The 26,762-nt window shown below is 38.7% G+C and overlaps 1 protein-coding gene across 1 annotated transcript in view; it reads right to left on the bottom strand.

Annotated features, from left to right (window-relative positions):
* Positions 1-26,762, bottom strand: part of LOC149248730 (nuclear localized protein) — a 113,649-nt gene that overhangs the window by 76,448 nt on the left and 10,439 nt on the right. Inside the window, exons 2-5 of the mRNA XM_089458537.1 lie at positions 9,431-9,501; positions 9,061-9,123; positions 8,867-8,968; positions 8,562-8,627 (exon numbers count right to left, since the gene is read on the bottom strand). Coding sequence (XP_089314663.1) covers positions 8,562-8,627; positions 8,867-8,968; positions 9,061-9,123; positions 9,431-9,501 — 302 coding nt within the window. The remainder of the gene's footprint in view (positions 1-8,561; positions 8,628-8,866; positions 8,969-9,060; positions 9,124-9,430; positions 9,502-26,762) is intronic.

Raw genomic sequence — 26,762 nt, forward strand, 5'->3', positions numbered from 1 at the left:
CCTTTGCTACCACATGTCATTGTTGCTATTATGTTGCCCATGCATCTTGCTGCACTATCACACCAAGCACCTAAAATGCATGCTTCAACTCACTGTTCTAGGGTTCTTCAACTGCTACAATTCTGGACTAGTTAGGGTACCCAAACATAGTCCCTAACAACCCTTCAATCTGCCCAGAAGTGTCCTCCTTTACTGTGGTTGCCCTTCTAAGAGGGGAGGAGACCCTACGCTGCAATTTCTGGGCAGTCTAGCCCTCATCAACAACTTCGGCCTACCTCCTTTTGCTGCGGCTTGCTACATCAAGCCTCCTCTTAACTGCGACAGCCCTTCCAAGAGTCTGCACTCCTCCAAACAACCCTAAAACAATCCTTATGGCTGTGGCATGACAACAAGGGAACTCGGCCCCTTCTCCAGCACTTCGAACCCCTAAAAAACCCTCCAAACAGTCCCTGAATTCTCACGTTGTCCCATGACCCCTTTAGGACAACACCTAGGTCATGCATAGATCATCTAGGACTCCTTCCTTACTGCGTCTAGGTTACCCTTGGGACAGCGTGGAGGATTAGGGCATCTCTTCATGACTACGTCCTCTAGGTTAGGGCAGCGTATATCTTCTTCTTGATTGTGGCTAGGTTATGCATAGAAGCTAGGGCTGTGCTAGGACTACGGCTAGGGCAGATTGTTAAGCCTCCTTTCCTCCTGCGTCTTAGGGCTACTTCCTCCTAGATTTCTCTCACACTAAAACCCAAAACAAGTGGAGAGAAATCAAGAGTGAAGTGTGTGTGAAATGACTCTCAAGTCATCTCCTTTTATACTAAAACGTTGAGCACATGTGGAGTTTATTTGGTTGTTGGCCGACCTTGACGAATTGTCTTATAACACAAATAAATTCATAACTCTATGAATACTTATCATAATCGGATGATCTTTAGATCAATCCTACACCTCTCGATGAGAGGGATCCAAGAAAAACATCAACTGCCATAGATAAGATGACCCACATGGAGTTTGGCCCTAGTTGCCAATTTTAACAATTAATCACTCTTGCATTTAATTTAAGTCGAGTCAATAAGGTAATTCTAAGTGCATCTCCTAGAACTTGTTGCTTTCCAACAAGTTTCCCTTCATCATCCACCCTTTCACCCTTTAGGGACTACCCCCCTTAGGTTGCCTACGAGATAGCTAGAACGGAGTGGGCAGGGATCAGAGTGACAACCCCTGCGTTGAGCGTTGTGGCCCTTGGTGTACACTTCAGGTGACAACAGTGCCTAAAAAAGTCTTGCTAAGTTGGTGCTTAGCAAAGGAGATTGGCCACTCAAGTAGGTTGGTGCCTACAAAATATCTTGTTAAGTTTGTGCTTGACCATAGTTTTAAAAACCGAAACCAATGACCGGACCGGTCCACCTATCAAACCGGGCTACAAACTAGGGCTGGTCATATCTCAATGAACCAATGTTTAAAAAAATACATGAAATAATTAGTTTTTAATGAAGAAAACTATTTTTAAGATTCAAAACCATGATTCCAAACCAATAGAGATAAAATATGCAAAGTTTTCTCATTTATATACCTGGTAAAGGTGAATATATCAAATTGGCACCGAGTGCAATACGTATGAGCAAGAGAATTCATAATCAATGAGGCTCTAAATGGCATCTAGAGTCCAAAAACAATGTTATAAGCTATGGGGTCACTGGCCTACTACAAGTCTACATAGTAGTGATCATCATGATCAAACTCATCACCACTACTAGACAAGGGATTATCAAGATGAGCTACATAAATAATCTCGCTAAGTGTTTGAGGACTCCTAAAACTTCTCACAACCTTAGCAGTAATGGTAGTAGTAGCAACAAAAATAGACATCAAAACTACAAATCATTGATCAACATGATCACTCATGAAACTCATCATTGATTCAGCACTACTAAAAATGGGATCATCAACAAGAGATACATAAACATCATCTCACTCAAAGTCTTCAAACTTGGATTGCTCAACCTTATAATAAGATAGAAATTGAAAAATATTAACATGCCTAACTAGTGATTTTGGTTTGATTGAAGGGTACATTCTTGTTAAGGCCATGGTAGAGGAGTTCAACAATCAATACCACAAACATCAACAAAGTTCAAAAATCAATGCCACCAACATCAAGGTTCTTAAGGGGCTTCATGATCTTGATCAAATGCTAGTCTCATACGGTCATGCATGATAAAATCAAATGGAAACATTGAAATCCCCAAACCATGAAATCCTGAAAACCATTAAGTCTAAGTTGCACAAAACACCGAAATGTCTAGAAGTTTCTGAAATGGAGACGGCCCGAAATGTGACCACCGGAAAATGGAAACACCGTTGAAACATCATATATATATATATATATATATATATAGAGAGAGAGAGAGAGAGAGAGACCCCCAAACCATGAAATCCTGAAAACCATTAAGTCTAAGTTGCACAAAACGCCGAAACGTCTAGAAGTTTCCGAAACAGGGATGGCCTAAAATGTGACCCTCGAAAAATGGAAACCCAGTCAAAACGTCATATATATATATATAGTCAATATTAAATAAATTATAACACATTATTTTGCAAGAAAAGAAAGAATGAGACATATAAATGACATTTTAGAAGGAAATCCAAATTTATATTAACTCCAACAGATGATTACATGATGCAAATATCCAAAATTAGCCTTTATAGATGAGGCTTTACATCCAAGACTCCAAAATCAGCCTTTATATGTGAGGCTATATGTGCTAAAACTAAAATAAAACATGAACTAAAGACAATCATGGCTACATTAACATATCATTACTAATAAAACTCCTCATCCTCATCAGCAAAGATAGAACAAGATGCTTGTTCAGCAGAAGAGGCAACTCTACTAGTGCTTCCAGTTGCACTTGCATCACCACTAGCACAAATATCAAGAGCAGAAAGAGAGAGCTCTAAATCTGGACATTTTGCATCCACATCCCATTCTTTATGAGGTCCACTTGTATATTCTTCACCCCTACGAGACACAAGGCATAGGTTTGAATGCACATATACAAGGTCCTCTGCCTTCTGCGATCCCAACCTGTTGCGCTTCACACTATGAATGAAATTGTAGGTGCTCCAATTTCGTTTTGTTGATGAAGAGCTTGCCACTTGTGATAGAATACGAGTGGCAAGACTTTGCAAATGAACACCACTTGCCCCATGACAAGTCCACCACTTAACTGAGTCCATGGTCCTCCTCTCATCCAAAGCTAATATGTCTACAAAATCCTCTAATCCAACAGCAAAACATGCAAATTATTGCCGTACATCAGTTTGTAAAGAAGCCGGAAATATCCTCTGAAATGCTTTCTTCACTCCATTGGCCACCTCCTTGTCCTTACGTGGAGCCTTCCTCTTCCCATTCTTTTAGCAATGAATTCTTCAACATAAAATTTTGGATTCAGAGCATGCGCCAAAGTGTGCAATGGAGTGTTGAAGTTATTCCACCCGGTAACAATAATGGACCTCACTTGTTCAGCGAAATCAAAATCCACAAAAAGAAGAGTGGGAGCCTCTTGTGTAATATTTTCCACAATTTTTTCAACGATGGTATCCATGCCATCATAAACCTCTCCTAAGAAATGTTTCTCTGTGTCTGCAGCTTGAAGAAGATCAAATGTAAGTGATGTGAACTTGACCAAGAAATCAATCTTGCTCCACCAATCTTCATCAACCAAAACCCTCCTCACAAGACTTCCCTTCTCTAAATCTACCTGTCTCCACTTAGCCCAAGTTGGACCCACCACCATATTCATTAATGCATTTTTAACATCAACAAGGCGACGCAACATAATGAAGTTTGAGGCATATCGTGTCTCAGCGACTTTCAACAACTCCAATTTGGAGTATTCTCGATATATTGCTTGAGATTGGTGGTGGTTGGTGATGAATTTTATAATCACCCTAGCCTGTTTTGTGACCTCCTTAATCCATTATGTTTTTGCCTCAATCTCTTCTAAAATCATATTCAAATTGTGGACAATGCAAGGAGTCCAAAATATGTGATTGTATCTACTCTCAACAATCAAGCATGCAGCTTTGCAAACAGGTGCATTATCTGTGATAACTTGCACCACATTTTCTAACCCTACTTGTTCAATAGCATAAATTAAAATATCAGCAATGAACTTACTATCATTTATCTCACCTGAACAATCTTCTGCTTTGATGAACATGGCTCCTTTTGGTGATGATGTAATGACATTAATCAAAGGCTTGCGCCTTGTATCAGTTTAGCCATCTAAGATAATAGAAACCCCTATACTACCCCATGAGCTATGAATTGGTTTCAGAACATCATCAAGAAGTTGCCTCTCTTTCTTTAGCAAAATTGTTCTGACTTTTTCATAGTTTGGGCCCTTGTAACATTTAGGAGCTTTGTTAATCGCTCTCACCAAATCCTGCCAATATGGGGATCAAACCACATTAAAGGGGATGCCACAAGCAAAGATGGCCCTTGCCACTCTTGAGTCAGCTTCTTCTCTCCCTTGACTATCAAGCATTTTCAGCGACTTGTTGTCTTGAATTGGAATTGATGGCTTTGATAACTCTGCTTCTACTTCTAGTGCCCTCCTCTTTCTTGTTTCCTAAACAATCCTTGGCTCAACCCTATCAGACATGCGGAGATTGGTAGTGCCCATGCCGATTTTGCTTCTTTGATCCTTCAAACTTTGAGCATTATCACTCTCTTTCTTGAATTTAGCCCTCACCTCTGCATTTTTGGTATGTGCACACACATCAATACCCTTTATCTCTTCATGCAAAATGTGAGCCTTCACTCTTGTGTAAGAGCCCTTGAAGGTCTTTTCATTTTTGCATAAATTGCACTTCCATTCCCATGTACCACTGGAACCCATCTACTTCACTTTGGTAACATACTTCCATAGAGGATAATATTCTTGCTGCCTGCTTGCTTGAGTGGATTTAGGGGCACTTGAAACACAACTTTGAGAAGCCATGATTGCTGCAAAATTACAATGATACAAAATGAAAAACTCACCCAATTTAGGGGAACTTGAAATGCTACTTTGAGAAGCCACGAATGATGCAAAATTAGGAAATGAAAAACTCACCCAACTAGTTGTTGCCCACGCCCTTCCTCTTGCAGCCCATGCCCTTCCTCTTGCTGGCCACGCTCCAAAACATTAATAAACTCCTTGCTACTACTATAGGAAGTTGTTCTTGCAAAACAATGTGTGAGAAATGAGTGAATGAAGTACCTTTTTAAAGAAAAGAAGACGGTCATAGGGTTTCTAGAGAATTCTATTCTTCTCATCTTCGAGAGAATTCCATTTGTAAAAAAATTATTAAATTTAGCTAACAGCCACATAAAAATTAGTTTAGTGGTGTGTTTTGGTGTTAGATGGGGCCCAAGCCCTCTTTCCACTTCTTGAGATGGCACAAAAAAATTATATTTTTCTTTTTGGTCGCCAAAACGCAGCCTCTTGCGGCCGAAACTCTGTCGAAATGTTGTCGGTCATACCTTCTGGCGTTTTGAAATCGTGAAACGATGTACGATGCAGTCGGCAGCATTTCAAGCCCGTTTCGGCATTTCAAGTTGTCCCTAATACTCGTACGCCACTAATTTTGGCATTTCCTACAACACTGTTGAATTTTGAGTGAACTCTCAAATTCTAGTTTCTCCATATGAAATCCAATGAGGTCGAAACCACTCTCAAACATCCTAAGTTATTTCATGGTAATGTTAAAAATTAAGTAAAATGATGAAAATGAAAAATAAAGGAAATATTGCTAGGATTGATATGTGTGAGGAAAATGAGAGGGGAGGCATGATTTTCTTAGAGGGGATTTTTTGCAGGGAAACAACCCCAAATTTCCCTCAAAACGACATCAAAACTAACAAAACTACATTTTGTGGGGTTCGTAGCTAGCGTGGCAATAAACCAACCGGCTTATGGCCAGTCAAACCAAAAAACCTATGCGCCCCTCAGAAAACCGGGTTTTTCAACGGGTTTGATGGCCAGGGCTAATGAACCTGCCAGTTTGACCAATTTCCAGTTCAGGCCGAGCGGTTTTGAAAACTATGTGCTTGGCTAAGGAGATTGGTGTTTCCAATAGCTTGGTCCCTATAGACATTTAGAAAGATATTTTTTGGGGTTTCTCTTGCAAGGGCTTCCATGTTACATTGTGTACAATGATTTGACTTTACATCATTTAACGTTTTGAAGTTAATGAATGATTGATGAATTCTCATTTAAAATTAAAATAGAAGGATCTAACATTGATTCAACCCCCCCCCCCCTTCTCAATCTAACCATAAGTTCTACACTTCTATTTACACAACATAAGTTGAACATGAACATCATAAAGGACATCTATAGGCAATTTGTGAGGGCCACTTGGATCAACCCCAAGGTGGGTTATGCCCAAAGATGCCCTTCTTCGCTAAGCACTTCATGGTTATGAGAGATGGACTTATGATTTGACCACCTTATACATCTCACCACTACATGCATGCTCTTTGGATACCCTTGGGCCAATTTAGAGTTGGATCTCATAGATTACAAAGTGAGAGTGACCACAAGATTAACCACTCTCTAGTAGGTAAAGATTGAGGATCACTTCATCTTCCTTTGTCCAAGTTATTATGAGATCCGAGGGTGGTTCCATTGTCTTTTCTGTGAGATACAGACGCTTGGTCAATTCTCTAGATACCTCAACCGTAGATTCTTAGCCTTATGTATGCAAGAGGCTCTTCATTTTCACGCTTCTATCCTTCAACCACATCCACTCCGGAGATCAGCTTCTACTCGATAGATTACTTCCATTTTTATAGTGCCCCTGATTCATGACACCAAGAGACAAATGGAGACAAATGAATCTAGACCAGTGAGGGCATGGGAATCCATTTATGCTAAGTGGGATACCCTAGGCACCCCTAGAGCAGACCTTAGTCTAGAATTTAGTTCAGTGGCACGTTAAGACCTTATATATCTCAGCAACGAGCCCTTCCTTGTAGACAATTGCACAATATTCGCTCAAGCCCCTCGCCCCATTATTCTTCGGGACAAACATCTATGTTATGTTCTCTGCATTTGGCCTTGAATGTTAGAAGAGAGAGCTCTAGTGATCAAGTATCACCTCTTACAGTTGGTACCATAAGCCAATGAGCCACTCATTTTCTACATCCTTCTTTGGGACTACCTCTTCATTCTTTGGAGTTGGTTGTCTATGGTTTTAGATAAGTATTTTTTTTACTTCCTAATTTTTGTCTTATATAGGAGCCACGTTAGCGCTCCCACTGCGTACCAACATCATTGTGCCTATCACAATCCCATTGACCTACGTTTGTAGTCATCAGTTGGAGATTAATACATTTATCTTATCTATTTATCTTATCTGAATTTGTTTTTTCTATTCATTTTGTTCAAAGCAAATTGTCCATATTGTGAAGTGATATCTTCTAGATCGTGATATTCTTCTTCAATTTCTTGGACAAGTTCATCTGCAGAATCTTTGACATCTTCTAGAGTTGGTCAAGGGTTTTTTTCAATAATTTTAAGCTCTCTAAAATTGGTTACCTGGTGGATCATTGCAGCTTGGTTTATATGCACACTAAAATGATATGTTTATAAAGTGTGATCAACAAAATGAATCGCAATTTGGGGAAATTGCACATTAAATTGTAGACCAAGAATGGCTTAAGCATTGAGGGGCTTCCATAGTCCAATCTATGAGATATCATTTTCAAGTAAGTCATTAATCTATGACCCATATTCATGAGCATTAGTCACAACTAACCAATTTCTCATGATTTTGAGAAGTCCACTTAGCACTCGTTGCGTCAGGTTATGCTTACGGGTGTGAAGAAGTGGGATTGAAACTAGCAAAATGAATCGTCAATGATCCAAGGTGGGGAGGTCACATAAATTGGAACCAACTCCTGCTCTCAGCAGGAACACCCAACTTCTTGTAGGCACACTCTCAAACACTGCTGGCACAGCTGGCAACATGAAATAGCATAGAAGCAAGGAAGGTGATATAAGAATACATAGAAGCATGGCCCTATTATAATGCCAGCCCCTCTATAACATAATATACCTTGCATAATATCATAGGGCCATTGCCATATTATGTGTGGGTTCCTCGAGGCTTGCACTCGATAACCAAACAAGAATGGCTTGTCCAATTATAACAGATGGTATTGTAAATAGTATCGTATATAAAGATTATCCTAGCTTAACTGAAATTCAGAAGTCCAAGAGCATTTGGACTCTTAACCTACAAGGCAAATGGTGTTGATGTTAGTGTGTAACGGGATCCCATATTGCAAATGGACTATAGTTTACAGATCATGTTAAAATTGCATCCCATATCAAAAAAACACATGTTTTTTTAGAAAAATCCAATTTTGAGGGGAAGCCCTCCAAGCATGTAGATGCGATGACTAGGAAATTGCAAAGCCCACCTTGCTTTAGAAAGTTTTCACAACAACTCTACATAACAACAAATTTGAAATCTAAATTGTATATGAATTTATGAAGTAAAAATACCTGCACAACATTGTTGAGAGTAATATTCAGATAATGCGCCCATGGAGTTGGTGAAAAGACAGCTACCTGCAAAGCAAACTTGTTTAAAAGCAAAGCTAAGACCTGTGATAAGCTAACATATTTTAACACTAAATTTGCCCTTTAAACAACTTCTTCATTCAAAAGCTTTCCTCAGAATTTCCAAGATGGTCCATATGTGTTGTTAGGTATGCCAAAGACTAGTAACTTTTTTCACATATAGCACTGCATCAAGTTTATTGGAGTCAAAGCACTAGTCTCAAATCCACTGCAGTCAAAAATTTCACCTGTTGAAGAAGTAGCACTGCACCAGCTGAAATGTTCCTGCCAAATTCTGATTCTTCCATGACTTTATGATTTATGCTACCACCAATTGTTCCAGTGGGATCCTGTAGAAGTAAAATATAATTTCAAGTTATACATCCATTGCAAATTTGAATCCTTTGGTGGATGTCATTGGCTGTCAAAGGCAGCAATTTACCTTTAGAGTAATCAACATGCTGCCTAGCTTGTTTGGCATACACGTCTTAATTATTCCTACAACCTGTATATAATCAACAGATAACAAGATTTAATGATTTTATTTTCGATTTTCTTGCTAACAGTGACATAAGAAACATATTTTCGTTGCAAAAGACAAAATGATGTCAACCACAACCTGAATGAAATTGTTGTAAGGCACAATTCCTAAGTGGATACATCATAGGAGAATCGACACCTAGGAGACTCCATGGAAGTTAAAACTACGAAAACATGTCACGCAAACTTATTTTAGACAATTAGACCAAGACCAGCATCCTTTTATTTAAGGCAAGCAAATCATTATTGTGTTGTGAGCTCAAGTCTTATACCTGAGGTATTCTATCTATGTTTCCACGCTTTCTAACAGAATCTATTGTTGATTTCAAAGAGAATTTTGCCTCTGCCAAAGAAGGAAACTATCAGTAAGCACAATAAGGAAATCTTGCATGATAATTCATGAAATAAAGGATAGACTTTTTCATTTATTCACTGACAACGATTGTTCAGCCAAGCCAAACACTCGCAGGTAAGTGACTTGAAATATTCTTTATAAAGTTAAAAGAAATGTTTGCAAAGGGATGAGGAAAATTTCAAAGCTGAAGAATTCAGAATTAAAAAAAGAAACAGGTATGAGGAAGCAAAATAATAGACAAATTTAGACCAAGTCTAATCAGAAGGGATGAAAATCACACAACTCCAGTCTGAGTCTGTGAGGTTCACTCTTTTTGTGAACTCCCACATATTTCAATGAAACGGGACCTCGAACTAATATACTACTTTCAATTACAGATTATGCCTCATTATGACATATTTCATTTTGACCACTTTGTTAATGGTGTGTGGCCTTTCTTTATTAATTAATGCTGACACCTAGTATTATATTTCAGTATAAGATAGATCTATAACATAGTTCAACCTCATAACATAGCTTAACCCTGGCATGGTATAAGTCAGTCAAAGAATTTCAATAGAATAATAATAATAAAATAAATAGTAGCATTTTCCCCCGATCAGGGTGCAAGCCAATACAGACCTTATCATGGGATTCCCGCTGCCATGGTTACAAGATCAATGGCAATAAAGGATGGGGGGTGGCATCGCCACCCCATCACATGCACCCGCATGTGTAAAAACTTAGACAGGTACGCAGGAGTAATGGAGGTGAGATCTCCCGCGAAGCAAAATCTTGAAAGGTGGAAAGCATTGACAGTCAGGTATCATTTCTGGTGCAGTTTGGAAAGAGTTTTAACTCTCGTCGAGAGAAGGAACGCGGGGAGAATGCCAGGACCATAGCAGGACGAGCATCCATCTTGTTCCAGGACGACCAGGGTCAAGCACCAGGGAATGAACGTTTGTGGGTTTGAGACATTTCCTTTTCCCCTCCCTTCGATTGTTATGTGTCACTTGGATGACGACAAGTTGGGTGAATGGTTAATTGCCTACCCTAAGTTCCAACAGGCGATTTTGCGGTATGTTTGGAATTGGGTTTATATGTATTGCTATTTCTGTCATGGGTTTCTTTATCACCCTCAACCTGTGTTTATTTATTTAGCCTGGAGAAAGGTTCGCAATTGAAATTGTGGCCCCATCCCATGCCTAACAAGTCGTATCCAGGATGTTTACAATAGGGAGGATGGAATTTTGTGGACTCTGTTATATGTCTCTAAGAATTATTCAACCATGGTTGGCTTACGGGCTGGAGGGTCTGCTTATGGAACCCAGCCAAAGGCCAAGAATCAATTGAGGCAAGAATCTCTCCTTACAATACTGACTGAGGTTGTAGAGGCACTATTAGGACACCTCCCTTCAATTATCTTGTTTATGGTATGCTTGCGCAACAATTTATTGTACGCGGACTAGCTCAGTGAAAATGTTTGGTTAACAAGATCTCCTATATTATAAGCTTTAATGTTATCACAATTATTTGTTTGTCATCCTACTAACGTAATGTTTATAGGGTTAGCATTTACCGACGATAATCCCAAAAATTCTGACAGGGACACATGATTTGGCAGTTGGTCTTCAAGACAAAACCCTAAGGACATAAGGAATTTTTGGACAATGAAGGATATGGCTCGCCTGGGTTCGAGGCATCGTAATACCACCAAACCCAGCTGAGATCGAGGATGAGGAAGGGAGATAAACGTGGAGGGCGAGGCAACAGTCAACGTCGAGCTGGCAGAGGGAGAGGTCGTAGAGGTGGGTCCCACCCAAAGGTGGAGGCAACTGCATTATACAGAGACTCGTCCTTGACCCAGCTGAGGTCGAGGCTGAGGAAGGGAGATAAACAATGGAGGACGAGGCAATGGTCAATGTCAAGCTGGCAGAGGGAGGGGTGGCGGAGGTGGGTCTCGGCCGGAGGTGGAGGCAACTGCATTGTACAGAGCCTCGTCCTTGACCCAGCAAGCTCCAAACTGGAAGAGTGGGAGGAAATGTTGAATTCTGGACTAGAACCGAGCATGATAGAGTTAGTGTGTGACTGGGGTAACATTGTAGTAGACCCTAGACAAACCAGGGGGAGAAGGAATCCCTATACTCAGATATTGCTTCTATACTAGAGAAAGAAGACCCCGATGCTCAAAGTTATGGCAGCAACACCAAAAGATCCCTTGCAGACATAGGGAGAACTGGCCTTGCTGCGTTAGGACATACCAATGTTACTTGGGAGCGGGAGCGAAAGCAGGGAGTGGGAGTGAAAACGGGTGCGAGGGCGACATTTTCAGAAGCTCCCGATTTGGGAACGAATCCCGGAGCGTTTTTTATATAATATATGTATCTTTTATATTTTTTATATTTTGATACATATATGTCAACAAAAACATGTAGAATAATGAATTAGAAATAAAAAACATAAACCACCAAAAAAAAACATCGATTGAACCATATAACAACAATCATCTAGAAGTTATAATCTTCATCAACCACGTCCAAAAGTTAGTAACATAGTAACATACAACATATTGAGTCTCATGATTCATCAATCTCAAAGTTTCAAACTTTTAAAATTCAATATATAACATTTATCATCATTGATCACCAAAGTTGTACTTGTAAGCTAAGTGTAACCATTACAAAAAATAATATCTAACATGAAATGAAATGTTATAAAATGAAATGAAATGAAACAACTTTCAACTTTCATGAAGCATCATATTCATAATTCATTTACTAATGAGTTATAATTGCCAACTTCAAACTTAAATTGTCATATATTGTTTAAAAAAATATCATAATAAATATGAAAGAGTCAATAGTTATAAAAACTACTAGAAACTAGAAAAGACAAGTAAATCTATTATCTATTTCTTATGCTTGGGCCTCTTGCCACCACGAGAATGTCTAATTTTTTAGTCTTGTTGGAAAATCAAGATCTTTGTCATTAATATCACCCTCTAAGCATTAACATAAGATAGAAAAAGCATAGCATGTCAAGTCAAGATTTTGTTTGAGTGATGTGTACATTTTTAGGAGGGTCATGATAGTGGAGTTCGACAACCAATGTCACTAACATCAAGGTACATAGAGGGATTGGTGCTCTTGATTAAATACAAGTTCCATACCCTAATACATGACAAAATCCAATGGAAACATTGCAATCCCCCAATCCTAAAATCCTGAAAAACTCTGCTGGATTTTGAATGAAATCTAAAATTCTACTTTCTCCATATGAAATCCAATGAGGTCGGAACGACTCTCAAACATCCTGAGTCATTTCATGGTAATGTTAAAAATTTAAGTAAAATGATGAAAATGAAGATTAAGGAAAATGTCACTTTTACTTTAAAGCTTGGCATGAATCAAGTGCACGGCCATCTGGCGAGAATTGAAATTCACATCCCATGTATTCCCCCATCAGCCCAGCAAGGATCCACTGCAAAGGATCCAGCCCCCAATTGAGTAGTCTAATGATCAGTTCTTTTTATTTTCAGTTAGCAACCTTCGGGCATTGTCAATTTAGTGTTAGAGGTCAGCATGATATTTCAGTGTTTTTAGCATTACTAGACTTGATCAAGACTTTCAAAGTTTGGTCAAGATACGACTCCACCAGATGGTCAACAAACTTGGTTTCCCTCTGTGCAGGTTGAGACCATCGGGTTCTTTTTCAGAACCTACATGTACAATCTGCCTTTTAAAAGAAATAGGACCCAAAGCAAGCTTACAAAATAAAATAATATCATTTTAGTCAATTTAATATCTTAGTAATAAACAAATATAATATATATATATAATAATGGCATGAACAAAAATTCAAAAAATATCAATATAAATCTATTTTAATTCTGATATATATTAAACGTTGAAAGAGATCAAATCTCTAGAAATACAAACCTTTCTCAAATTTTTAGATTCTGAAAAAAGTTTGCACTTCCAAATATTTTAATCCCTAAACCTTTGATAGATCTAAGATAAAAATAAATCTAGCTTAGGGATATAAAATACATTGATATGACTATGATACTACAATGTACATGAGTTTTATCAAACTGCAAGGCTAGTTCACTCTTTCGAATCATCTTGATCCTAGAGGAGAGGGCAGGGCAAGAATGTCGCCTTTTACCCACATCTTTTGGATTCTTTGCATAGTCCATTTGTTTTGCTTGGCATTAGAGAAATTGAACAATCTCAATGAACGAACGAGCTCCAAAATTCAGTGATACAATTCAGAGAAATTAATGCCATGTGGAGCCACACAAGGGCAGTGCAAGGAGCTCGTGCTCAAACAAACCACACATTTGTCAAGCTATTGTTCAAAAGTTTTCCAAGTTAGAGTTGTCGAAACTAGAATTTGTGCGCATAATTTCATCATGATGAGGTATCTTGTAGTGGCCAAGCTAAAAATGCTAGGTATGGTGTTAGTGAGATGTGGACTATATGGAGGAAATCAAATTCAGAGAAGAAAACTATGGCATAGCTCGTAAATGGCATTAGTTACAAAAGAGTTTTAAAAGAACGCAAAAGGAGACCTATACATGCACAGTCTAACACATAATTATTTTTAATTTTAACTTTAAATATGCTTTTTAAAATTCAAAAAGTATTATTTATTTTCTTTTACATGGTGTTTGTCCACCATATCTAAATCCTGTCTTTTCAAAAAATCTAGTAGCTTTGTATATCCAAATCTGGATCCATATTTGTATCTATTTCTTAATAACTTAGGAAAACATAGGAGAGTGTAATATTTATTTGTATGAACTATAAAAGCATGCTCATACGAACTAATCTTCTCTTGTATAAAGGATACATGAGGTAATCCAATAATATGATTAGTAAGTTGATATTTGACTTGTTTTCAATGTGAGCTTATTCATTTCAATTAATAGAAGACGAAAAAAAAAATTGAGAGTTCAAATGTGTATTTGTTGTTTGTATTTGCACCAATTTATCTTTCAATATTAACGTACTTAGTTGTTTTGATTGAAGTTTTCAATTTTTAGATACTTGATAAGTAGGTTAATTTAACTTCGTGCAAAATTTGCTTACAATGGTCTAGAAAGCTAACAAATTTTCCCTTGATGTACTTGACATACTCTCAATATTCCATTAACTTTCCTCCATACTCTTCAGTAGACATTTGTTCATAATTAAGGTAAAATTCATCAAATTTCTTCATGTAATAACGGTGAGATAAAAGCATTTCTATTCAAAGTGCTTCTTAAAATGATTCTAAACAATATTCTTGTTATCAATCCTCTTACTTATGGTGCTCCCACCATAGAGATGCCTTCCCAATCAAATCATAAGTGGCAACTTCCATTTTTCATGCTCCCTAAATAGTTGTGAAATTGGAAATACTTCTACATCCCAAATATCCATGCTTTGATTTCTTATTCCAATTTGATGTGGTATCCCTCTTGGGAAAATTACCCTTAGGGTGCAATTTTGAGCTAGGTTTTTCAACAAACCATGAAAGAATTACATTTCATAACACCAATGCAACATTCATCAATCCATATAATAGTGAGGATCCTTCAATTTAATGTACCAGTGATATAAAGGACAATCAAACAGCCATATATTCTTCAACAAACTATTGTACACTAGGGCTAACTATCCAATACACAACAGAGTTGTATAGCATAACGATCCACCAACAAGGCTCCAATTCCAACAAGTTTAATGTTTATAACTAGTACTATCTATTTTTGTCATATAATGAATGGTACCAATAGCTATTCTAACCTCAATTTAACCAAGAATGCTCAGATTGGTTGTCGCCTATGTTGCTACTATACCTTCACAATGCCCTTTGTTGCCTCAACTACATCTGCAATCCTGGTTACTGCCTCGCACTCTTTCAATGCCACAGGTAGCTTAATTGTTGATCATTGCCAATCCTTTCTACCTTGGTGGGGTGAACCTCAACCCTCCTATCACCCTTAACTACCTGCTACCTAGTTAGTCCTTTTTCCAACACTCATTCTCCCTGGGTGAGGGGTCATAGCCCTTCAACTGCCTCAAAGGAGTGATTCGTTGCTTCAAAAAGTTATCCGTTGCTACCACAAACTTAAGATGTTTCCTTAGAAAGTGATTTTTTGTTGCCACGGATTAAGATGCATCCTCATAAACCCTTGTTGTCACAAAATATGGGGTTTCACCCTCCTCACTACCTCAAAACAATAGCTCGCTGATTCTCACCGTTGGATCCTCTTCGTCATCATTCTTTGACATCACCTCAATATAGTGGAGTCTGGACCTTCCCCTTGCCCAAGAATCTATGTCCTAGTTCCCATGCCTCCATGCAAGTGAAACAAAGTTTCTTCCTTCTCAGCACCCTTTGAGTTTCGTCATCCAACTTGTCCTTCCAATTCCATTCTCTCCAAAATGGCTTCTTATCTCTATTCTTCCAAGGGATTAGTGGTTTTACTAGAAATTTAGCTTTAAGTATAGCATCCTCCATGTCTCGCGTCTTGGTGATGGCATCTTGTATAGTGGTGGGTCTGAAAGCCTTCACCCAACTACGTAGGCATTTGACTGAATCTTTTGGGAAAAGCATGACCAGCCTTTGCTCATATATGTCTATCACCATAACATCTACCCGTTGAAACTCTAATATGAAGGCGTCTGGTGTTTCAGTCTACTTGAGTTGTGCTAGTTCCCTGAAGTGTATCTCTGAATCCTTCCTATTAAACTGGTCTATCAATCCTTATGTGAAGTCCTCGTAAGAGGTGATGTTGAAATGTCCTAGGGTGACCAATCTGTGGTAGCACCATTCATGTGCTTCCACTTCCAAATGCAGGATGGCAAATTTGATAGTCTTTGCTTCCAACATTGGGTTAAGTTGGAAGTAGGTGTCTAACTTTTGTATCCAAGACCTTGACAAACACTTGGATGACCCATCGAAAGAGGGAATGGATAGCTTCCCAACCTTGAACAATAGATCATAGTTCTACTGCATGCCCCTGGGCCTATTTATGTACATAATATTATTAAACTCAATAAATAACATGACTCATTGAACATCTTCTCCTAGTGATGCATACTCCCAAAAATATTCTGAAAAAAAAAAACCTTTGTTCTATTCTATAGGTCCCTAATTCACTACTCCTTGACCATCTAGAAATTGGGGTAATAGAGGTATGTCGGTCCTCCTATTGGTTGCCCCTGTGTGAGTTGTGCAAAGATGTTAAAAGGACTAGGATTATGGTTGTTGCTTCCTTCTTTTTAGATCCATTGGAAGCATTGTTGCGTGTACTATTCAAATTTGTCAACATTTGGGTAAAAAATTGGGCCATCTGTTGAGCTATCTACCGTTGAACTCTTGATAGCTCCCCCAAGATGTCATAGACGTTAATTTCTAGTGGTTGCTCTTCCATGTCTGCCATGATTGAACTACAAGTAACCCTCGTTCTCTTGACTATAACGTTTTCCCTATCCTCCGAGAGCATCCAGAGTTCATATGCTCGCAAGTTGGCAAGATGCACAACACTGATGCCACTATGGTATCCCTCTTGGGAAAATTACCCTTAGGGTGCAATTCGGAGTTAGGGTTTTCACTTTTCAACAAAGCATGAAAGGATTACATTTCATAACAACATTGCAACATTCATCAATCCATATAACAATAAGAACCCTTCCATTTAATGTACCAATGATATAAAAGATATTTAAAGTTCAAATGGCCATATGTTTTTCGACAAACTATTGTAAATTAAGACTAACTGTCCAATAAACAGCAAACTTGTACAACTCAATGATCCACCAACTAGCCTACAATTCTAACTAGTTTAATGTTTACAACTAACACTATCTAGTCTTGTCACAAAGCGACTGGTATCCAAAGCTATTCTAACCTCAATTTTACCAAGACTAATCAAATTGGCTATTGCCTATGCTGCTACTGTACCTTTGCAATTCCCTTCATTACCTCAACGGCGTTTGTGGTCCTAGTTACTGCCTCACACTCCTTTGCTACCACGAGTGGCTAAACTATTGATCATTGCCAACCCTCGCTACCCTAGCGGGTTGACCCTCAGCCCTCCTGTAACCCTAGATAATTTGTTGTCTGGTTCGTCCTTCTCTTTCCAACACTCGTTGTCCCTGAGTGAGGGGTCATAACCTTTTGATTGCCTCAAGGGAGTGATCTCCTACTCGAAACAGTGATCTGCTACTAACACAAACTTAAGATGTTGCCTTAGAAAGTGATCCATTGTTGCCACAAATTAAGATGCTACCTTAGAAACCCTCGCTACCATAGAAGATGGGGTTCCACCCTTCTCGTTGCCTCGAAACAATATCTCGCTACCTCTTGGGGTTGGTTCTAGCCTTGCTGCCTCAAAGAATAACCTTCATGTGCCTTAGAATTATTTTAACGCCTCAGAAATAGTCTATTGCCACAAATAATGCCTCTGAAATATGCTCCTTCAATCAAAACTTTGCCCTGTAACCAGAAAGGTAAAGGGATTGGCTAGAGTGGAATATTTCACCATTGAAACCAATCAAAAAGAAGGGGTCTTAAAACCCTCTAAGAGCCTCAACCCAAAAAACAAAATGAACAATAATTCATGTGAATATCCTCTCTCCTTTGTATAGATTCCCTTTGGGGTTTTCCCTCCTAATTTTAATTAAGTTTCCCTCCATTTGCCCCAAATGTAACTTTTATTGCAAGTTCCCCTCCATTTGCCCAAAATTATCTAATGATACTTAACTAACATCAAATAATGGGTTCCCCCTTTACAAATGACTAATGCCTATGGGGTTAAATAGGCTACTACATCCTCCCTAGGACAATTTAATTTGAAGAGGAGATTACAATCCCCCCTTCTCGACATTGCTTGTCCTCAAGTAATTGCAAATTCAGATGCCGCAAGATCTGTTCTCCATCCCACGTGGCATCCTCTTCAAGCAAATCCTTCCCCCTAATGAGATATTCTAAGATCATATTGCCCCTCAATCTCCTCTCTCAAACAGCCATGATAGCTTTCGAAATCAATTCTAACTACCCCCTCCTCATCCAAATGGTGTAGCTCAGCTGAAGTAGTAAGTTGTTGACCAATGGCCTTCTTAAGGCATGATACATGGAAGACATTATGGATTTTGCTTTCGTCTAGCAACTCCAACTCATATGTCACTTCACTAATCCATCTAATTATTTTGTAAGGCCCATAAATCTTGGTTTTAGTTTCTATGCACCACTTTTCTTGACTAAAAACAGTATATATGGTTGTAATCTTAGGAAAACTAAGTCTCCCACCTCAAAACTGCACTCTACTTTATGCCTCTCTGCATTCATCTTGTGTTGGTTTTGGGCAATCTGCAGATTCTCCTTAAGGACCTTCAGGATGTCCCAAGTCTCCTATATCCAATCTTTCGCTTTTGGAGCCCTGTTATCCCCAAATGCCAAATCGATAAATGATGGAGCATCATACCCATACAGTGCCCTGAATGGGGTCATCCCAATGGATAGATGATAAGTGGTGTTGTAGCAGTGCTCCTCGAGATGTAACCATTTGATCCATGCCTTTTGTTGTCCTGACACATAGTTATGCAAATACCCCTCAATCCATTTATTCACAATCTTTGTTTGGCCATCTATTTGAGGATAATAGCTTGTACTAGGGGTCAATTCCATGCCCACAAATCTTAAGAGTTCCTACCAAAATGCACTCATAAACATGCCATCTCAACCACTAACCATATTTTTAGACGAGCCATGCAATATAAACACCTCCTTGAAGAGCAATTATGTCACTTGTGTTGCCTTATAGTATGTTGGAATCACAAAGAAATGTGCAAAATTGGTCAACTTGTCAGCTATCTTGCAGATGTAATCCTTTCTCTGTGCCTTGGGTAGACATGTGATGAAGTCCATCGATATGTTCTCTCACTTCTACTCTAGAATTGGCAAGGGTTGTAACAATCCTGCAAGAGGAGTATGCTTGGGCTTGTTTTGCTGACAAGTCATGCACTCCCTTATGTGCCTCAACACGTCATCCTTGAGGCCTTTCCAAGAAAACCTTTCTTGAATCTACCTGTAATATTTGAAGAACCATTGGTGTCTTTCCAATGACGTGTCATGTGCAGCCTTCAAGATCTTCTCCTTGAGTGTGGATTAAGGGACCAAATATAAGCTATCTTTATAGAAAATAAACTCATCCAATATTTTGTACCTGTCATCCTGGATAAGATCATCCATCAACTCACAAGCAAACTTGTTTTTGGAATATTCTACCAATAGGTGGGCTTTCCAATCCCCTGTGATCTCCATGAGTGAACATGTGGATGGTTACCTAGAAAGTGCATCAACCATAACATTATTCTTGCCTTTCACATACTCAATATCAAAATCATAGGCTTCAATCTTACTTATCCATTTATGTTGTCTTTCATTCAGGTCCTTTAGCTCTAGGAAGTGTCGTAAGTTATTGTGATATGTCTTGACCACAAACCTACCCCCTACTAAGTATTGCCTGAATTTCGTCAAATCGTGCATAATGGCGAGCATTTTTTTGTCATAAATGGAATCGAGTTTTTCGTTATCCTTGAGTTTCTTGCTTTCGAAGGCTATCAAGTGTTTATTTTGCATCAACACAACCCCTATCCCCTCACTCGAAGCATTACACTCCAATACAAAAGGTTGGTTGATGTTAGGAAATGCCAACATCAAGCACGAGCTCATCACCTCTTTGAGCTTATTAAATGCCCTCTCACACTCCTATATCCACCTAAAGACCCCTTACTTCGTCAAGTTTGTCAATGGTGCACTAACTAAGAGAAACCCTTAACAAACTACCAGTAATAGTTGCAAATCCCAAAGAATCACTAATAAGGTTCCTGGGTGTGGGCTAATCCAGTATATCTTGTATCTTCTCCTAATGTACCTACACCCCTTGTGCACTGATTGCATGGCCCAAATAAAGGATCTTGGTTATCCCGAACTCACATTTTGATGCCTTGGCATAAAGTGACTGCTCCTTCATAATACCTAAAATCTCATCCAGACATCCCAAATTCTCCCATGTTTTGTCGCGTAGGAGGAGATCATCGAAGAATACTTTGCTACGCCAAAATTGCATCAATGAAATTATGAGTTGCTCCACCATCGACCAAAGTTGTGCTTCGTTGTCCTTGTATGACCCCCCTAATCCTAAAGGCGTAATATCTAAGGACACCAAAAAGAGTGGTGATAGTACCACCCTTAATTCTCGTACAAGGTCTCTCATCCCCTTTAGCTTCCTCATGAAACTACTAGGCTCATTGTTGGGTGTTGGTATTGTATCCTCTTTGTCATCATTGTCAGACATCACCTCAATATAGTGGATCTTCCCCTTGCCTAAGCATCTATGACCTACTTCCCATGGCTCCTTGCAAGTGAAACAAAGTTTCTTCCTTCTCAGCTCGCTATGAGTTTCGTCATCCAACCTATCCTTGCCAGTCCATTCTCCCTAAAATGGCTTCTTATCTCTATTATTCTAATGGATGAATCGTTTGGATGGAAATTTACTTTAAGTATTGCATCCTCCATGTCTTGCGTCTTGTTGATGGCATCTTGTAGAGTGGTGGTTTTGAAGGCCTTCACCCAACCACATAGGGGTTTGGCTAAAACTTTCGTGAAAAGCATTGCCAACCTTTGCTCATATATGTTTGTCACCATAACAACTACCCGTTGAAACTCTGAGATGAAGGCATCTAGTGTTCCGATCTACTTAAGTTGTGCTAGCTCCCTAAAGTGTATCTCTGAATCCTTCCTGTCAAACTGGTCTATCAATCCTTACATGAAGTCCTCGTAAGAGGTGATGTTGAAATGTCCTAGGGTGACCAATCCGTGGTAGCACCATTCATGCGCTTCCACTTCCAAATGCAGGGTGGCAAATTTGATAGTCTTTGCTTCTAACATTCGCTTAAGTTGGAAGTAGGTGTCTAACTTTTGTAGGATGAGCCATCAAAAGAGGGAATGGATAACTTCCCAACCTTGTGCAATAGATTGTAGTTTTACTGCATGCCCCTGGGCCTATTTCTGTACTTAATATTACTGAACTTAATAAAGGTCATGGCTCCTCGAACATCTTCTCCTAATGGTGCATACTCCCAAAACTATTCTGAAAAATCTTTGTTCTATTCTATAGGTCCTTAGTTTGCTACTCCCTAACCATCTAGAAATTGGGGCAATATAGGTTTGGGGGGTCCTCATACTAGTTGCCCCTGTGTGAGTTTGTACAAAGATGTTAAAAGGACTAGGATTATAGTTGTTTCTTCCTTCTGCTGTACCCTTGTTGCCTCCATTAGATCCATTAGCAACATTGTTGCCTACATTATTCAAATTTATCAACATCTCGGTAAAGAATTGGGCCATTTGTTGTTACCTTTGTGTCAACAATTGAGTTAACTACTACTTCCCTTGTGCCATCTGTTGAGCTATCTACTGTTGAACTCTTGCCAGCTCTCCCAAGATGTTATAGGGGTTAATTTATGGTCATTGTTCCTCCATGTCTGCCATGATTGAACTGTAAGTAACCCTTTTTTCCCTTACTATAATGTATTCCCTATCCCTTGGGAGCATCTAGAGTTCATATGCTCACAAGTTGGCAGGATGCACAACACTAATACCACAATGGTACCCATCTTGGGAAAATTATCCTTAAGGTGCAATTCTGAGCTAGGGTTTTCAACAAACCATGAAAGGATTACATTTCATAATAGCAATGCAACATTCATCAATCCATGTAACAATGAGGACCCTTCCATTTAATGTACCAATGATATAAAAGATATTCAAACAACCATATGTTCATCAACAAACTATTGTAAATTAGGGTTGACTGTCCAATAAACAACAAATCTATACATCACAATGATCCACCAACAAGGTTACAATTCCAGCTAGTTTAATGTTTACAACTAGCACTATCTAGTCATGTCAAAAGCAGTAGGTATCCACAGCTATTTTAACATCATTTTTACCAAGACTAATCAAATTGGCTATTGTTTGTGCTACTACTATACCTTTGCAATTCCCTTCATTACCTCAACTATGTTTGTGGTCATAGTTACTATGTCACACTCCTTTGCTGCCACAAGTGGCTTAACTGTTCATCATTGTGAACCCTCGTTACCCCAGTGGGGTGAACCTAGACCCTTCTATCACCCTTGACAATTCGTTGCCTTGTTCGTCCTTCTCTTTCCAACACTCACTGTCCTTGAGTGAGGGGTCACAACCCTTCAACTGCCTCAATGGAGTGATATGCCACCTCATACAATGATCCACTACTGCCAAAAACTTAAGATGTTGCCTTAGAAAGTAATCCATTGTTGCCACAAATTAAGATGATACTATAGAAACCCTCGCTACCACAAATGATGGGGTTCCACCCTCCTCGCTGCCTCAAAACAATATCCTGCTAACTCTCAGGATTGGTTCCAACCTTGCTGCCTCAAAGGATAACCTTCACATGCCTCAAAATTATCTCGCTGACACAAATAATGCCTCAGAAATAGTATGTTGCCAAAAATAATACCTCAAGGACAATTTGCTACCATAGATAATGCCTTAGAAATTATTCGCTACCATAGATAATTCCTTCAAAACAATTCGCTACCACAAGTAATGCCTTGGAGATAATTTGTTGCCACAAAGATTGCCTCTCATAGATGCTCCTTTAATCAAAACTTTGACCTGTAACCAGAAAGGTAAAGGAATTGGCTAGGGTGAAATATTTCGCCACTGAAACTAATCAAATAAAAGAAGTCTTAAAACCCTCTAAAAGCCTCAGCCCAAAAAACAAAAAGAACAATAATTTATGATGCTCACAATAAATCTCCTCTCTCTTTTGTATAGATTCCCTTTGGGGTTTTCCCTCCTAATTTTAATTTTAAGTTTACCTCCATTTGCCTCAAATTTGACTTTTATTGGAAGTTTCCCTCCATTTGCACTAGATTATCTAATGTTACCCAAGTAACATCAAAAAATGGGTTCCCCCCTTTACAAATGACTATAGCCTACACGGTTAAATAGACTACTATGTCCTCCCTTGGGCAACTTAATTCAAAGAGGACACTACATTTGATTTCACCATCAAATGTGGGTAATTTTCTTTGCAAAACTCTCCATGTGATTTATCCTAGTGGCATCTCTTTTTTTTTGTGATTCCTTTCTAAGTATTGTGGGTTTCTTAATGGCTCTTCATATGGTATTGGATTCAATGGTGGAGGATTGAAATGGACATATATGACATATATCACTTTGAGATAAACTCCTTGTCCCATGGTTTTTCAACAAAAATATCTTCTCGCACTAATTTTGTTCCCATGTGCAAGATTGGAACTTTTCCTTTGCTACAATTACCTTTATCTTTTGGATAGTCTTTGGAGGATTTAGGTTTGATTTGGTTTTACTCGTTTGCCCTTATCAATCTTGCATTGTTTGATTTGTTGCTTTGAACATGAAAGCTCGTTCTCCCCATGGTTTCACCTATGTTATGAGGTTATTCTCAATTTCCCTCACCATCAATTTCCAATTCATCCTCCTCTACATTCATTTTAATGTTGTGGACATTCTCCCTTGTGAAAATTCCAATACCGGATTCCTATTGCAGCAACTGGTATTATTTCTTGTAACTGATAAATTAATTTTTCAGTTTATTACTATGGCAACATCAAAATAAACACACTGCAACCTTCACAAATAAAACTGCGGAAAATAAATAGCACTGGAATTGAGAAGCTACTAGCACACACGTAAAAAATAACACTGTTGTTTTTGGACAAAAGTCCCCGGAAAAGCCCAATGTGAGAAAACTGATGCAGCAAATGAGGGTTTTATTTTATTATGCAGCAGTGAAAATCTGAGTACAATCTAGATGCCTGAAACTGGCAATCCACAACAAGAAAATCTGGGAAAAATTATTGAAGGGAATTACCCTTCCTCCACAAGCAATCCCGACACAATCTGCCTTCAAAAAACTCGACCTCCTGGACCCTCTACATCAGCCTCTACACTGCTCTAGACAATCTCTATGACGTCAAGCCTCCAACCAGTCTTTGAAGAAGTCATTATGTCTGCCTCTGCTGAGGAAATCATCTCTCTGGCACCCTCGAACCTCTGCCCGGCCTCTAGAACTAAGAACGAATTTCTCTCCAACAAATCGAACTGCCAATCTAAAGCAATTGTGCAGTCCTTTACACTGCCTTACTGGGAATAACTCAGCCTTCTTGTTGTTGCCTCTCTGGATCTGGAAAACTTCCTCCACACTCACTGTCTCTCCCCCTCACTCACTGCTTCGAACTTTGGCTCTCCGACAGTTGACTGTTGCTACTCTAGAAATCGATCTGCCAAGGAAATCAAATTTATCGTGTTCTCAAGTGTGTTCTCCAAGTGCCCATCAACTTCCTCTTATAATCCACTATTGGAGCACCAACAGCCAAGATTAAAACTTAATCGATGACTAGTATCATCTTGGAATCGATCCGTGTGAGTTTCTAGATGATTCTCACATTGACTTAATTATTATTGATTAATTGACCATTTTTCCTAAGTTTAGACTTATGAAACATTAAAAAATTGCTTAATAATCTAATTAGGTCACTTCTAGGTGGAATTTCTAGAAACAATTTATGGGTCTTGGAGATCTCATGTATTCTAGCCTCTCCACCAAATTTCGTGGCTAGAACACATCCGACGCTACAAAAACTAACATCCCTTTGGTGGAGGACATTTTACGAATCATACACGTTAATAATATCTAGTCGAAATCAATCTTAAAGGCTCTATTCTACAAAATTTTATAAAAAAGTTAAAAGCGATTTTCAGCCAATTGAAAGTATAGCTTTATTCTCCTCTAAAATATTTTTTTAACAACTACAAACTTGTTGGAAATAGATTTTGAAGCTAGCTTATAGAGCCTACAAATGTTGGCAAGTTACTAGTTTCTACAATGTTTATGGTGCAAATAAGGGTCCATGACCAACTTTTGCTATCAATTGAAGAAAATCAAAGGAAAATCAGTAAAACTTTTGTGTCAAGCATTCATAGTGTTTTCAATTAGGATTATATTTCTAACCGCAATCAAATAATGCATTGCTTTTGTCAACTTCTACTTTCCTTGCAAAATAGAAACTTCTCAATTTTGCAATAATGTTGGCCTCAAGTGCATATGGTGCAGTTTTCTTTCTCAAAATTGTTGGGATTGCCATGTAGAAGCAATCTCAAAAAGATATATTTTCAAATTTTCTCTTTGGGGTAAGTTTTCCCTTGACACCTTTCTCAACCTCCATTAAGGAAGCGTTTTTGGTTTTCTTTTGAGATAATTTTTTTGAACTCCTCCAAACTATCTATGGGCTTTCTTCGCCTTAATGCCCAACTACTAGTATTCAAATTTCAGCTCATTCTAAGTTAGTAATAAATTTTAGGATTCTCACACAAAATTTGAAATTGAATTTCATCACAAAAGATGGTCTGAATATGCAAAACTATTTACAAATAAGGGAGAAAGTAAAACAAACAAAGAAAAAAATGGCTAGATAAATCTGATATGGATATCCACCTAAATTTTCAAGTCATTTTAGTTATGGATCAATATTCCACCATGTCTCTAGGATGTAGGAGTGGGTAAACACACATAGCAAACATGTGGAGACATCCTCCAAACTTTAAGGAAATTCATGGGGGGCAAGGGGAGATAAAAATCCCTAGCATAGTGGGGTCCATCTCTAAAACTATAAAAATAAAATTCCCAACATAACTTTTTTAGATGTTTATTTTTTACTTTTTTAGATATTTTTTTCAAATTTTGAGGGTTTTCCCCGATGGGGGTGAGCAATATGATAAGCATGTGGGAGACAAATGGACAAGAGGTACGGAGACTAGGAGATTAGCTCCAGGTGACTCCAATCAGCTAGAATGGCGCGTGGTGAAGGCATATGTGATGGCCACCCCAATTGGCATGGGAGGAATCGAACCATCAAGAAGGATATAATGTTTTGTAAAAACTGTAAGTTCGTTGTTTTACGCTGCATTTGGTTATTGGGTATGGGAGTGTGACTCAAAGTGATTGAAGCAATTGAGTATGCAAAGGCATTCTTCTTGTGCATGCCCGCTGGTTTTGACTCGAACGGAGTGAGAGGCATTAGTGGAGTGTGGTTGGTGGTTTTGGTGGATTCGGTCTTTGTGAGTGTGCGAATAGTATGGGACCCCAGGAATTGGGTCTACGACTATGTCACAATGGA

This window comes from Pinus tabuliformis, chromosome 7 (assembly GCF_031772625.1).
Source record: "Pinus tabuliformis cultivar Carrire ecotype Pingquan chromosome 7, CPIR1, whole genome shotgun sequence".
Lineage (NCBI taxonomy): Eukaryota > Viridiplantae > Streptophyta > Pinopsida > Pinales > Pinaceae > Pinus > Pinus tabuliformis.